We start from the raw sequence: 14,405 nt of genomic DNA, 5'->3' as shown, positions 1-14,405 counted from the left end.
GTTCCATGCTCTACTGACTAAGCCAGTGAGGTGCCCCATATATTTTTTTTAATTTTTAAAATTTATTTTTATTTTATTTAATTTAGTAACGGTTTTATCTACTTATTTGTCAGAGAGAGAGATAGGGCACAAGCAGGGGGAGTGGCCGGCAGAGGCAGAGGGAGAAGCTAGCTCCCCGCTAAGCAGGGAGTCCAGTATGGGACTCGATCCCAGAACCCCAGGATCACGACCCCAGCCAAAGGCAGATACGTAACCAAATGAGTGACCCAGGACTCCATAATTTTTTTTTTTTTTAAATTGTAAACAATGCTCTTTAAACAGAGCACATAGGGGTGCCTGGGTGGCTCTGTGGGTTAAAGCCTCTGCCTTCAGCTCAGGTCATGATCCCAGAGTCCTGGGATGGAGTGCCACATTGGGCTCTCTGCTCAGCGAGGAACCTGCATCCCGCCCACCTCCTCCCCTGCCTGCCTCTCTGCCTGCTTGTGATCTCTGTCTGTCAAATAAATAAATAAAATCTTTAAAAACATTTTTTAAATAAATAAATAAACAAACAAACAGAGCACATAGAAAGTCCTCAATAAATATTGGCTTTTATTTTTCAAGTTTCATTTTTGCACTAAGCCTCATCCTCTTTCCTACCCTCCCCACCCCACCCCCGAATTTCAGTCTAATATTGAGCTATTGTCCTTGTTATCGTGCACAAGAAAGGGGTTGTGCCCTTCTATGTGCCAAGCACTGCTTACACAGGGTAAAGCTATGAACACTCCGCTCTCAGTGGGCTGACATTCTTTTGGGGAGACAGACAGGAAACACATACACACACACAGAAGGAAATTTCAGACACTGGAGGAAATGGCATTGAAGCTCAGATCCAACTAGCAAGAAGGAACTAGCTACGAGAAGAAGCGGGGAAGGAGGCACTGAGAATTAGTACACACACCTGGAGATGGGAGGAAGCTCAGTTTGTTCAAGGGACAGAGAACAGACAACCATGGCAGGAACAAAGAAAGTTAGGGGGACAGTGTAACAGGTGAATTCAGGCAACTGGCAGGGGCCAGATCATGGGCAGCCATTTAAGGCCAAATTGAGGAGTTTGCATTTTATCCCCAGGGTAATGGGGAGCCATGGGAGGATTCTGAGCAGTGAAGTGTCGTGATCTGACTTGTGAGCTACGGTAACAGGTAACAGTCTAGGCAGGAGGTGACTGCTGCCTGGACCAGAGGAGGCAGTAAGAAACAGATTCAGGAGGTATCTTAAAGGTGAGGCTAATTGGTTTGATGCAGATCAAGGGAAAGGATGAGAGAAAAGGAGGAGTTACCAGGATGCCCCCAGGACATGTGGCAAGAGCACCTGAGTGAATGGTGATGGAAGAAAGGAGGACAAAATCAAGATTTCTGCCTTGGACAAGCCATCTCTGAGCTGCCTAGAGCTGCCAAGTAAAAGTGTCGGGGGACAAGCTACATGACCAAGATTTGGATGTAGCAGAGGGGGAGACCAAGATGAATGAAAATCCAAGAGTAGCCAGCCTAGGGGAGAGTATTTAAAACCTAAGTTAAGGTCACGAGGGCTATAAACGCAAACTTCAAATTGTCATCCTTCCATTCAACCCATTTTACTGAGCATTGCGCTATGCAAGGACTGGGGGAGGAGACACAGCCAAGAATAAGGCAGGTAGTTCCCACCCCTCACCCTTTTAGAAGCACCCTGGGCTCTCTACTCCTCTGCAGTGCCAAGAGCTTCTCATCTCTAAAATGAGTGTGGCCGGTGGGTGACTAGATTCTGGCTGAAAACACACGTTCCCGGGCTTTCTCTGACCTTGCAGAGTCTCATTTCCTTTAGCATTTCAGCGGGAAGGACCACGGGCATCAGAACATTTCAAACTCTGTATCAAAGTACAACATACATCTAGAAAAAGACGTATCCCCAGTGCCTGGTTCAGTGACCAGTCACACTGTACACACTGTGTCACCAACACCCTGATAAGTAAAGTGGCAGTTTAAATCAGTACCCAGCAATCTCCCTTGTGCCCCCCAGGTGATGGTGGTGCCCTTCCCGACCCCTGCTGCGAAGGCTCCGCCTTCCTCGCTCCTAACTGTATCCCTCTCTGGACTTCATAAAAGGAATTAGACAATATGTAGTCTGATGTGTAGGAAATGCCTTTCCGCCTTAGGTTTTGTGAGATTCACCCACGTGGCTGGACATGGCCTGCGTTCAGTGCTGTGCGAATTTCACGCTGCGCACACGCCACATTCATGGTGCGCACACGCAACATATTTACCCATTCCAGGGCGGTAACTTGTCAAAGCTCCATGCGTGACTCTAATTTGCGACCAGGGCTTGGAACCCACTAGCCCTGACTTTAAGAAGCATGTTTCTGGACCCACTTCTCCTCTCCCGGCACCATTAGTCCCGCCCCCCACTAGAGGCGGCGCCCCCAGGCGGGCCCCCGGCTCACCCGACAGCACCACCTCCACCAGGTCGCCCTCCTGGATGTCTCCAACCGAGCGCACCAGCTGCAAGAGGTTGGCCGATGTGGGATCATGTTTGAAGAGAAGGATCTTGTCGTAAAGGCCATAGAAGCCACACTCGGGGAACTGAGGGGCGGGAGAGAGAGGTGGTGACGGGAAGGCTCAGAGCCGCTCAGCGGCAGCGGTCTGGAACACTCCCAGGGCAGGGCCCACAGTTTCCCCCGGAAACAGAGACCCCGCAGCCCTGCGTTTCCTGCCTGCTCCCTCCCAAGGGTAGCGAGTGAGTGAGCGGGCGGGCACGGTGCCAGGGCCCCAGGTGTGCTGGGAGCGAGCGCCCATGGAGTTTGGTGGCTGGACCGGGAAACTGGAGTGGCAGGGAGAGTGGCTCTGGGAGCGTGAGCACCTAGAATTTTCCGTGGGGGTGGGGGGTTAAGTGAACACCCCCTCCTTTAAGCCCCCACCCCAGCTTCCTTCCTGGATTTATAGTCCTTGTTACCTGGTTCCAGGCCCAGCACTGGGGTGGGGCCAGTTGGAAGAAGGGGATTTAGGACTCCTGGGGGCCGGGGGGCAGGGAGGCATTGAAGGCTAGGACTCAAGGGAGATGGAGGTAAGGAGGGTGCCCCCCACCCAATGTCCAAAGGACCCAGGTGTCCCTAGTTGGGGCTGGGGGGGGGCAGGAAGTGAAACCCTGTAGAACAGAAAGTGAAACTGCCCAGGTGGAGCCTCGGGAAGGACGGAAAGGGGCCCCGCCACACCTGGACCGAAGACAGAAAACAAAACTGGGGTGAGGCCTGAGGAAGGAGGCCCAAGTTTGGGCACCGGACAAATTACACCCAGGGGGCAGTCAGGCCTCTACCCCACCCCCATCTGTCTTTCCAAAGAGCAGGCTGAGCTGGGTGTGACAACTGGACCTCTGGGCTTGGGGGCTTGGTGGAGGACCAAGGAAGCCCCATATTGTTCTTGTCTGCTGGGAGAGGGTCCACAGCTCACAGGGACTGCCTGGGCCTTGACTGCCTTGGTGGTGGTGGTGGTGGTGGGGTCTGTATCTAAGCTTCAGTTTCCCTGTCCGTAAAATGGGGGGAGTTGGCACAGTTCCCCCATGTTTCTTTGAAGCCCAAAGAATTCATTTCTAGGGTTCTGAGAAGATGCTGGAATTTGAACATTTTGGGATTCTAACATGCTCACATGCTATAGGATACGGATATCTTAGGTTCCAGCGCATTATCATGACGTTTCAGGATTTCAACAACCTAGATCAGGAGCAATCTGGTATTTTCATGTCCTAGGACTCTAATAAACTGGGGTTCATTTGAATGTCTTACTATTAAAGGATTTCAACAACCCACCATTCCAAAATTCTAACACTTTAACATTCTAGGATTCCAACAATCCAGGAATCTAATATTCTACCATTTTAATGTTTGAGGATTCCAACAACCTAGAATCTAATGTTGGAACACTCAGAGGAGTTCGATTACCTAGCAGTGGCCTATCCGAACAATCTAGAATTCTAATTCTATTAGTCTAACATTTGATCGTTTTAGTGTTCCAACAACCTAGGATCCTAATGTTTGGACAATTTGTTTGTCTTTGTCTTTGTTGTTTTTTTTTTTTAGGCAAGCTTTATGCCTAACATGGGGGTGGAATTCATGACCCTGAGATCAAGAGTCCCATGTTCCACTGACTGAGGCAGCCAGGTGCCCCCGGACACTTTGATATCAGAGGAGTTCGATTACCTAGCAGTGGCATAGTCGAATAATCTAGAATTGTAATATTCTAACATTTTTAAAGTGTAGAAATCCAACAACAGGAAAGCCCACTCTCCTAACTTTCAACATTCTAGAATGCAGGCACTGAGTTCCACCTGGTTTCTCCTTGCCATGATCCCCAGCTTCCCACCCTGGTGTCCAAAACTAAGAGTAGGGTGGGGTTGGGGAAGGTGGGTTTTAATAGGCTAGCATCAGACCTGAGGGGTGGGGACACTGTGATTAGGAGAGGGGACAGAGTCCCCAGAGTCTCTGGGGGTTCCAAAGAGGTGCCTGCCTCTTGACACACATCTCTGGCCTGGGGGAGGGTAGAGATTGGACTCGGAGACCTCACTTGCCCCTGGCAGCTCTGGCAGGCACCCACACCCACACATGTCACCCGATAGCCATGGCCAGGGCGGCTTCAATTTCTACTGTTTCCACCAAATGGGAAGTCGGGGTGGGCTTGAATGGAGAGGTCTCCCATCTGCCCCCCTCCCCGACCTGCCCCTTCCTGCTCACTTCCACACCTAGCTGGCCCCTCCCTTCCTCCCTGCTGGCTGCAGAAAACAATAACACGCAGGGACACGCAATTTGGGGAGGCCTTTGGAGCACCCCGCCCCTGCCCAGGCCTCCCTCCAACGGGTAGTGGGGTCAGGAGCCAACTGGAGGCTAAACGCCCCATCCCCATCCCCCCAGTCGCCCAAGGCTTAATCCTCCTTTTCTCCCCTTCCTCTATGCCAAGCTCCTGGCCACCTCTGCCGGCACCCCCACCCCCTCCGGACCTCTCCCCAAGCCAGCTGGGAGGAACCCTGCGCTCTCACCTTCTGGTCCACGATGGAGCAAGCCAGCTGCTTCACATGGGCCAGCTCAGAGGCGGTGGGGAGCAGCACAAACTCGCGGGTCAGGCCGATCTGGATGTGGAAGGAGACCCCGGAGCTCGGAGCTGGGACCTGGGCCAGTTGCGGTGGCGGCGACTGCAACTCCAAGCCGCCGGGGGGCGGAGGAGACCCCGGCCCGGGAGAGCCTGGGAGCCCGGCGAGATGGGAGGGGGAGGCGGCCATGGGTGGGTCGGGGGGAGGTCCCGGGACTGGTTTCCCGGCGCCCACCCGGGATGCGGCTGAAGTAGCCCGGGGAAGCCGGGTCACTGGATCCGAGGGAGCCCGTAATCTGGTGGTGGAAGCGCGGGGATTCCGGGGATACGAGAAAAGAAACCTAGCAGGTTGAGGGCGCTCGAGGATGGCGAGACCCTGGGAAATTAAAGAAAGGCAATCCAGTGGGTCAAACGCCCGGGAATCATAAAGGAGAAATCTAATGGTTTGAGGGACCCAGCGCTTGAGAGATTCCAGGAAATCAAGAAAATCCAGTAGGTCGGGATCTCAGGGATCAGGAGAGCCCAGGATCCAAAAGCCCCTTGGGGAGAGAAAGCCTTGAGAAGGCAGCAGGGGGAATCCCACAATCCAGTGGCTCTAAGACGAGAATCCAATTAAGAAGGGGACCCGAGGGATTCATCAGACCTTGGGGATGGAGGACAGGAGTCTCTGAGTCGGTGATCGAGTAGATCCCAAGGATCCGACGGGCCCGGGGATAGGCAGAGATCCCGAGGGCCGGGGTGCTAAGGAGGAAATCTCACGGGTCTCAGAAGTTGGAGAAAAATTCGGTCGGGGGCCGCGGAGAAGGGGGCATTGCCGGCGGCGGAGCGGGGGGGCGGTGTAAGGGAGGGTCGCCCGGCGCGGGGCGCCCGTGGCTCCTTTTCCCCCCTCCAAAGTTTAACTCTGCGGCTGCGGCCCAGAAGGAAGTGTCTGGAGCGATGGCGCAGTCGGCCAATCCGCGCGGGCCTCGGTGACGTTGAAGAGGGGCGGAGCCTGATGAGGGCCGGGGGCGGAAGGGGAGGGCGGGTCCGTCACCTCCGAGTCGGGGGCGTCACCAGCCCCGCCCGGGTCCGGGTGTCTGGGGTGCGAGATACCCGGCAGGGATCCGGGGCTGATTCCTTCCCCCAACACACCCAGGTCTGGAAAGTTAACTATTCCCTGAGCTGGAGAGGAGGGGCGAGCCACCGGTCGCGGGGCCGGGGCTGAGGAGGGACCTGGCCCTTTAAGGAAGGGGACCGTCTAGGCTAGCCTGGTCTGCATCCGGCGCCCACCGCAGGGGAAAAGGTGGGAAACCAGTGTCAGGTCCAGCCCGCTCTGGGACCTCTGGGTTCGGCCTGTCTCTTCTCAGAGCGTCGTCCTCCCCACTCCCCTATCCTGCGCAGGGGAGGCAGTACTGTAGGTGCTGTGATGTAGCCCATTACACGGGTGGGAAGACAGAGACCTCCTGATGGGCGGGAAGGACCTTGCCTCCCGTCTCTGGCAGCCTTGACGAGGTGCACGAAGGCAACTGGAGGGGCCGGGGCTGGGTTATCTGCGCAGGGCCGCTCAGACACAGGGCCGGTGGGGCAGGGGTGCTGTTTCCTTCAGTGAGCTCCCCACTCTGCCCCAGGCCTCAGAAGAGTGAAGAGCCACAGACCTGGGGGGCATGGGGGGGTGCTAGCTGAAAGGGTCCCCAGGGAGGACAGCACACCCATCCCACCTTCTAGATAATTGGTTGTTGGGGGGGGGCAGTGTGCACGTGTCTGACTGTGGCTTTAGGTAGGTGGCTTCCCCTCTCTGGTCCGGTTTCTTAGATAAGACAGTGACAGGACCGTGCCCAGACGGTCTTTGGGGATTAATGAGATGGTGGCACAGGGCTTAATTAAGTTCAGTAGGCGGTGGCCACCACAGAACCCTTTAGAGATAAAGGGGTGGGCACCTCAAGCTCTCAGGTGTTTAGGAGGCCGTTTGTTCAGTCATCCAGCCAGCCAGTACTGAATGCCGACCTACTACTATGTGAGGTGCTAGGCTTGGGCTAAAACAGCTCTTCAGCACGTTCAGGAGCCCCTCAGGCTGGATTTCTCCTCCCAGCTAATAATAAAAGAGCGGCTGCCGTTTAGTTTACATTCAGGAAACTGAACCCCCTAGGGACAAAATGACTTGTCCAAGATCACCACGAGAGCTGCTGCCAGCCCACCCCCTTCACTGAGAGGTCAAGGCCTGGCTTTGAGCTTCAAAGGCATTCTGGCAGAGACAGGCCACCTGCCCACCTGGGTTCCCTGCTAGTGGGGGACAGGGGCCTAGAGAAGAGCCCCCCCCTTCCCGCTAAAGGGCTGCTGGGGGCAGCTGAGGTCGGTACAGTAGTGACTCTGCCACCACATCCGGGGGCTGGAGGGGGCTGGCGGGGGTTGGCGGGGGCTGGGGAAGGAAGTCTGAGGCTGGAGTGAAAACCCAAACCACCACCTGGGGAAGATGCTCAGAGCTCAGAAGGATGAGGGGGGAGTGGGGCCACGTGGAGCTTGTAGCTAGGATCCTATCAGTGTTCACCTGATGGCCATCTGGCCACCTGCGTCCTTCTTCAAGTGTTCCCGGGGCCCTGAGAGGGGCCAGGTCCTATTCTGGGCCCAGGCAACCCAGAGGGTGGGCATTAGCATCGGGCCCATTGTACAGAGGATGCTGAAGCCCCAAGATGTGCAGAGGGAACCCCAAGGGACTGGCTACGGATTCTGATGACCCGCTGGGGGCCCTGAGTGGCGCCTCCCCATCTCGTCTTCTGTAACTTGTGTTCCTGATCCTCACTTCCTGAGGTTGTTGTGAGGATCCAGTGAAGCAGCGCGTGAGGAACTGAGCACGGGCTCTGGCTCCTGCCAGTGCGGAACTGACCTGGTGGAGGGTAGGGGCTCATCAAGGAAGGGACTGGGTGCCTCCATAGCCGGCGCCCTTGCAGCCGCTCCCCGAAGGGCAGAGGCGTTCTGGGGGCCGGGTCTCGGGGTCTCCAGTCCCCACTCCATATGAGATAAGGCTCCACGGAAGCCCAGGCCCACATGGGGAGAGAAGGGAAGGTGGGGGGGTTAAGTACTTGGGGCTAGCTAGCCCTTGGGCCTCCTACCACACATCATATGGGGGGGCGGGTGGGGGGAAGGGGAAGGCCTTGATCTGTCACCTCACATCATCTGCTTGTCAGGGCTCTGTCCCCAGGCTGCTTCTGAGGCCCCTGGGGAGGGAGTACTTAGGAACAAAAAGGAGGGGCACGGGAGATTCGGTCCTGTGCCCCATTTCCGGGCCTCCACCCACACCCTGCCCAAACTCTGGGCCCCTCTCTTCCCTCCCCCCCACCCTACCACAAAACCCCAGCCCACCATATCCCCTCCATGAGCTCCACCCAGCCCAGGCAGAGCTCCAGACTCATCTCCCAAAGTCCCGGCCCCCTCAGTCCCTTCGACAGTCAGCGCCACCACCCATCTTACTCCAAAGGGTTTATTGAGACGACTCTCACATCCAAGTCCAGGGCATGGGGGATGGGGGCTTATAAACAGGAACCTGGAAGGGGGCGCGAGGGCCCAGGGTGGAACCCAAAAAAGAGTGAAATAAATAGAGGAAGAGAGTGGAGGGCCAGGAGAGGAGACACAGACTATCACACAGTGATAACGACATGGGGGTGGGGGGCAGGGCTCCATTAACATCCCATTTATTTATACAGATATACAGGGAGTTGTGGGGGACCCGGGGGCCCCCTCCAGCCTCCATGCCCCAAGGAGGGGCAAGAGAAGACCATCTGTCCCCATGGGCGACCCCATGGGGGCTGGGGGGCTGTCTCTGAAGAGTGCTGGGAGCGGTGGGGTAAGTAGGGGTATGCGCCTCCCCTGAGGGCATCACCTATTCCCCAGGCAGTTACTGGGTAGTGTCTGGAACGCTGTGTTGAGGGAACTGGAGGGGAGGGTGGGAGACTGGGCGTGCTTCTGGGGTGGGCCAGGCCGGGCACTCCCCCTGAGGACAGCCCAGGGTCCAGCCAGCTCCATGGCTTCCCAGGGTACCCATAGTAGTGGTACCTGGGGCTCCTTCAAGCACAGCTCCCACTCAGGTCTGGGAAGATGGAGAAGGGGAGTCGGGGGTTCAAAGAGAGAACCTGGCACCTTCTGGCATCTTGGAAAAGCTGATCCCCCAGGACACCCAGCCTTGGCTGTGCTACACCCGAGACAGCAGCTCTGATACCAGGACTGGGCGTCAGGGCACAGAGAGGAAACTCCCTGAGGCCATCCTGGAGGGGGGATTCCTGAAGGAGGCTGCTCCCTAGGCTGGATGCTTGGGGAAGGACAGGCCGTGGGGGATGGCCTCCTGGGGAAAGGGCCGTTAGCACCACCAGGTTCCCAGGCAGGCGGGAAGAGGCCGGGCCTCCAGGGAGGCTGGGAGTCTCCTGAGGTAGAGAGAAGGAAGGCAGGCTGGAGCGTGATGCCCCAGGTACCAGAGCTCAGGCCGCCTTGGCTACCCCCCGCGATGCCCAGGGGCTACCTCGATGATTCGCACAAGGTGCCTCAGCCATCACCCTGGGACACGGAACCCTCTAGAAGGGCCAAGCAAAGGGACACATGTGAGGTCCCGCTTGGGGTGAGGAGGCGGGGGGTTTATACCCTCCCAGGCCGAGCCACCCTCCTGTCCCACCCCTCACCTCAACGCCACCTGCCCGGCCCCCTCCCCAGCCAGTGCGGCGGCCAGGGCGGGGCCAGGCGGCCATCACACGAAGACCTTGGCCAGGGCGTCGGCGCCGGCGCTGGCGATGAGGGCCTTGCTGGGGTGGCAGGCGACAGCGTGGATGGCCTCCTCGTGCTTCTTGCGGTGGGCTGTGATCTCTTGCACGCACGTTTTGTTGTCCAGGCTCCACAGGCGCAGGGAACAGTCGTGGCCTGCGCAGGTGCGGGAGCAGAAAGGGCTCGTACCGGCACGTACCCTGGCTCCTCTGACCCTTAGCCTCTGGACGGGCCAGCCTCTTCTCCAGCCATCTTTGGATGCCCACCCCGCCATCCACCCATCCGGTGGCCGAGCATTCACTGGGAACCTGTGTACTCAGCCCTGGGGGACACAGTGAATGTACCAGGCCAACCAGGTCAAGCTCCCTGCCCTGGGGCTGCTGACATGCCAATGTGGCAGGGAGGAAACGAGACAGCAGAACGAATCCTGCAGGGGCTCAGCAGTGCTGTGGGCCCTGGTCAGTGTGAGGACAGAATGGCCAAGAGGGTATCAGGAGGAAGAGCCTGGGAGACAGCGGGGTGGGCCAAGGGAAGGTTCTGAGGACTGGCGAGAGGTGGGTACAGCTGGCGGAGCCCAAGTAGGAGCACTGGGCCGGTGGGGGAGGGGGGTGGTCCGAGAGTGGGGAGCAGACAGGACTGGGCCTTGATGCACGAGCTATCTACGGACACGGCCTGACTCAGGCGTTAGAAAGACTGGGCCGGCTGTGGTAGAGGGTGGCTCTGTTTGTCCCTCACAGAGGGGCCCTGGGCCTTGTCCCAAAGCTTCTCCTTCCTGGACTCGATCTCACTGACCACCTCCTCTACCATCAGCTGCTACTATCACAGGACAGATGGAGAACAGGCCACAATGGGTCCCCATCCCGTGTGCTCACTCGTCACCTCCCACAGGCTCTGTCTGTGGGGACCAGAGGCGACTGGCAGGAGGCCCCTTGCCCATGGCTTCCCTGATGAGCGGTGCACAAGCTTCAGCTCCCTGGGCAGCTACAGCCCCTTCTCCATCTGCCCACATGCCACCCCATCCTTCTGGGGCCCGGCTGCACAAGAGTTGGGCTTCTGCGCCCGCATCCACACACAGCACATGCTGCCGAATGCTAAGGACCCCGTGAGGACCAAGACCCAGACCCCAACTTCACTCCTGCACCCAAGTCACTACGCTGTAACCAAAGTCTGTCCCTTTTGTGAGCATGTCCACATGGCAGTCACAACACCCCCACCCGAGAGGGTTATCTGCGTGAACCGAGATGCAGGCAAACGCCTCCAGGAGGCTCTGCGTGCAGGATGCTTTGCTGAGAGGCCCCCTGCCTCAGCTCCCCCACCTTAGGGAGCCCTGGAGCACCCCCCGCACCGTGACCAGTGCCCAAGTCTCCTCCTCTTCCGCTCCCACACACCCTCTCCTTAGGAGCCCCGAGGGTCTCGACTTACTTCCCGACATCAGGAACACGCCGTTGGGGTCCACGGCCAGGCAGGTGACCGCGTCCAGGTGGGCAACCATGGAGTGCACAGATTTCCCTGGGGAGGAAGGGTGGGTGGCAGGTTACTGTTCCTTGCCACCTTGCCTGGGAAGGCAGAGGCCCAGTTTGGATGCCGAGAGCCTGCCACGTGGGCAGTCCCCCCAGGGGCATGAGGGAGCGGGGGTCGGGAAGGCGGGGCCTCACCTGTGCGGCTGTCCAGGAAGCGGATGCCTCTGTCATCATGGGCAGTGATGGTGAGGGGCTGGTTCGGGTGACTCACCACCTGGTTGATCTGGGTTGGGCCTAGAAGGCAAGAAGGGAAGAACATGGGGGAAATCAGGGAGACCAGGACAAAGACAAGAGGAGAACCACGGTCCACAGCCCTGCCCCCCACCCGGCGCTCTCCTGCTTGGGACCACAGTGCTTCATCTGCAAGACGCGCACCACGCCCTCCCAGGGGTGGCACAGGATAGGGAACAGCCACCCACACAGGCCACCCACTCCTCCAAGACGCCTGATGGGTAAGTCCCTGATGATCTCTCTTCCCTTGGCCTTCTTGAGAGCCCCGTGCTGGCCACAGTGGTGGCAGCTGGGGCTTTTCTCCTTCCCACCCAGATCCCCAAAGCAGGTATGGAAACCGTCCTCTGCTCACTGGATGTCGGGTCACCAAAGCCACAGGAGGGACTGAGGCCCTGCAGGCACTCAGACACCATCCCTGGGCACTTGGGCCCCTCTTACCACTGCTCCCCCGGGATTCCAGCGAGAGGAGGGCACTGCCAGCCTCCAGGTCATACAAGACGGTGTCGCCAGAGCGGAAGGATGCCACAATGTGGGCAGGCTCGGTGCTGGTGAAGGCCACTGAGGTGGGGATCCCATGATCTGAGGACAGAGGGAAGGGAAGTCTGCTTAACAGACCCAGTCCTGCCCTGGGGCTACAGGACAGGACTTGGGAAGCCTGCGCCCTCATGCTCCTGTTGGGGCCTCCAACTCTGCAAGGCTCCTCCATGAGGTGTTGGCGTCCCTCCAGGCCTGTTCCCACCACTCACCGCTGGCTGTGAGGAAGGTACAGAGACAGGCGGGGCTGCTGCTGGGATCCCAGATACGGATGGTGCCGTCCGCAGAGCAGGAGGCCAGGCGCTGGGAGGCGGGACTGAAGGCTAGGCCCCATACAGCGTCCCCATGGCCCTCCAGGACATGGCTCAGCACGCTCGGGTCTAGGCGCACCGAAGGGAGGAAACAAGCCATGTCAGGGCCGCCAGCCCCAATCTAACCAGCTCTAGAGCACAACTCTACTGAGAACCAGGTGGCTGGGCTAGGGCCCCCCCATTCGCCCAGCTTCGTCCCCAGCTTCCTCATGGCCTTGAGCTGTCACCACAGGAACCTGCCCAGCCAGCTGCTCATACTCTGACCACTGGCGGTTCTGAAAAAATCTCAGGGCTCCAAAAGCAACCTAGAATGGAAGCTCAGAGGGCAGCGATCCCCCTGTTTATTGCCAACCCCACAGGACCCACGAAACAGGCGCTTGGTACGTGATTCTCAGTTAAGGGGAGAAGGGACAATGGTAGCTCTGGGGTCCCCAGACCCTTTGCAGTCTGGGCCCTCTGAGTTGGACTAGCCATGCTCCTTGCAGCCCTCCCCAACCCCCCTAACCACCCCCCGGGCCTGGCCCCAGGCACAAGCCCTGCCTCCCTGGTCACTCAAGTCCGCGCGGGCCGCTCTGTTCAGGCCCCGCCGACCCCCAGTGTGGGGCAGCTTGCCTGGCCCAGAGCGCATACTCCCTGGGACTGACCCCTGACCTTTCACAGGGTAGGGACTGTTTTTGAGGAAAACAGCGTTAAGATCCTCAAGGGGAGATATAGACCTTTAAACTCCACCTGACAAAATGCCACACAGCCGTGTGTGTCATCAAGAGAGTTATCGAAAGAACCGTCACCAGGGACGGGACAGACACTGAACAGAAGCGAGTGTGGTCACTTCTGCATTAGCTGTTAAAGGTATACCAAGGATCGAGCAGACTCCCTACAGCCCTGCCCAACTAACTTCCCCTCTCCCTGCTCGACTTCTCGCTGCCACCTCCCTGCGCTCAGCCCCCAGAAGGCACCGCCAGAGCCTGCCGTGCATGGGCTGGGTAGCTCACCCCCCAGATCCCCTGGGAGGCAGTCCCCCCAGGCCATCTCTTTCCTGCCTCAGCCTGTCCGACCCCCATCATGAAATAAACACTCTGCTCCATGCTCCCCTGGACTGGGGCGCAAGGTCAGGCAGAGGGGGATACAGGGGGAATGCAGAGGCTCCCATGGACACAGTGAACAGGTGGGTGGAGGGAGCTGTCCTCACCGTAGCCATCGTAGGGGTCCATGTTGAGGTCTGGAATCTTCCAGCTGTGGATGCGGGCATCCGCCCCCCCACTGTAGCAGCACTCACTGTTGCTGCCCATGGCCACTGCCAACACAGGGCCCCTGCAGGATGCACAGGTGGTGGAGGGGCGATGAAACACTCAATCTCACCCCTCCCCAGGCCCTCTGCATGGGACCTTCAAGTCCTATGCCAGATTTTTCAAGGATGGCCAAAAGGAATTCAGCATCTGGGGCTTTGGTTGTCCTCCCCCCAGGCCTGCCTTCCCCGATCTCCTCAGGCCCGTTTCCAACTCCAAAGGCTAGGCTGAGAACCAGCTATGGGGCACCTCAGTCTGCAGAGCACCAGGAGCAATGGGGTGCGTGTGCAGAGGGCCCCCCTGAGGTAACAGTGGGCGGGCCAGGGGCCAGACTCGCTTCAGGGGCTCTGCCCTACCTGTGAGCCCGGAAGGCATGGATAGGTTCCACATCGAGCGCAGCGTTCCTGGGGGAGGAAGCCCAGCGTCACCAAGGGCCCCTCCTCACCCTGAACCCAGATCCCCCTCCCAGCCCACGGTTGCACCCTCACTTCTTGGCTGTGACAGCCTTTTGCAGGTTCCACAGCTTGAGCGTGCCGTCCTCAGAGGCAGTGAGCAAGGCAGACTGGCTGTGGTGGAAAGCCAGGGAGCGCACGCCATCGTAGTGTGAGCGGAGAGTGAATTTGGGGTTCCACGTCTTCTTAAAGGCATCTTTGCTGTCAGAGAGCTGGAGCAAGGGGAGGAGCTGCCTCAGTGCCCCCGCATTCCCGCAGACAC

At 58.4% G+C, this 14,405-nt stretch overlaps 2 protein-coding genes across 8 annotated transcripts in view; both read right to left on the bottom strand.

Moving 5' to 3' along the window:
• The window catches only part of PRKD2 (protein kinase D2), a 32,593-nt gene extending 26,615 nt beyond the window's left edge, over positions 1–5,978 (bottom strand). The window contains exons 1-3 of one of the 3 annotated variants that reach the window (XM_044257057.1): positions 5,731–5,978; positions 5,038–5,463; positions 2,456–2,594 (exon numbers count right to left, since the gene is read on the bottom strand). In XM_044257057.1, coding sequence (XP_044112992.1) covers positions 2,456–2,594; positions 5,038–5,277 — 379 coding nt within the window. In that variant the 5' untranslated portion in view covers positions 5,278–5,463; positions 5,731–5,978. Of the gene's footprint in view, positions 1–2,455; positions 2,595–5,037 lie in introns of all 3 variants that reach the window. The other 2 variants (XM_044257059.1, XM_044257056.1) reach the window with 2 other exon arrangements.
• Positions 5,979–8,525: 2,547 nt separating this feature from the next.
• Positions 8,526–14,405, bottom strand: part of STRN4 (striatin 4) — a 25,255-nt gene continuing 19,375 nt past the window's right edge. For 4 of the 5 annotated variants that reach the window (XM_044257047.1, XM_044257050.1, XM_044257051.1 and 1 more), the window contains exons 10-18: positions 14,180–14,355; positions 14,048–14,095; positions 13,595–13,716; positions 12,307–12,474; positions 11,999–12,139; positions 11,465–11,563; positions 11,232–11,318; positions 9,731–9,965; positions 8,526–9,478 (exon numbers count right to left, since the gene is read on the bottom strand). In XM_044257047.1, the coding sequence (XP_044112982.1) occupies positions 9,796–9,965; positions 11,232–11,318; positions 11,465–11,563; positions 11,999–12,139; positions 12,307–12,474; positions 13,595–13,716; positions 14,048–14,095; positions 14,180–14,355 (1,011 nt within the window). In that variant the 3' untranslated portion in view covers positions 8,526–9,478; positions 9,731–9,795. Of the gene's footprint in view, positions 9,479–9,573; positions 9,626–9,730; positions 9,966–11,231; positions 11,319–11,464; positions 11,564–11,998; positions 12,140–12,306; positions 12,475–13,594; positions 13,717–14,047; positions 14,096–14,179; positions 14,356–14,405 lie in introns of all 5 variants that reach the window. The other variant, XM_044257049.1, reaches the window with a different exon arrangement.

Source organism: Neovison vison, chromosome 7 (assembly GCF_020171115.1).
Source record: "Neovison vison isolate M4711 chromosome 7, ASM_NN_V1, whole genome shotgun sequence".
NCBI lineage: Eukaryota > Metazoa > Chordata > Mammalia > Carnivora > Mustelidae > Neogale > Neogale vison.
This window is presented reverse-complemented; position numbering and strand designations above follow the sequence as displayed.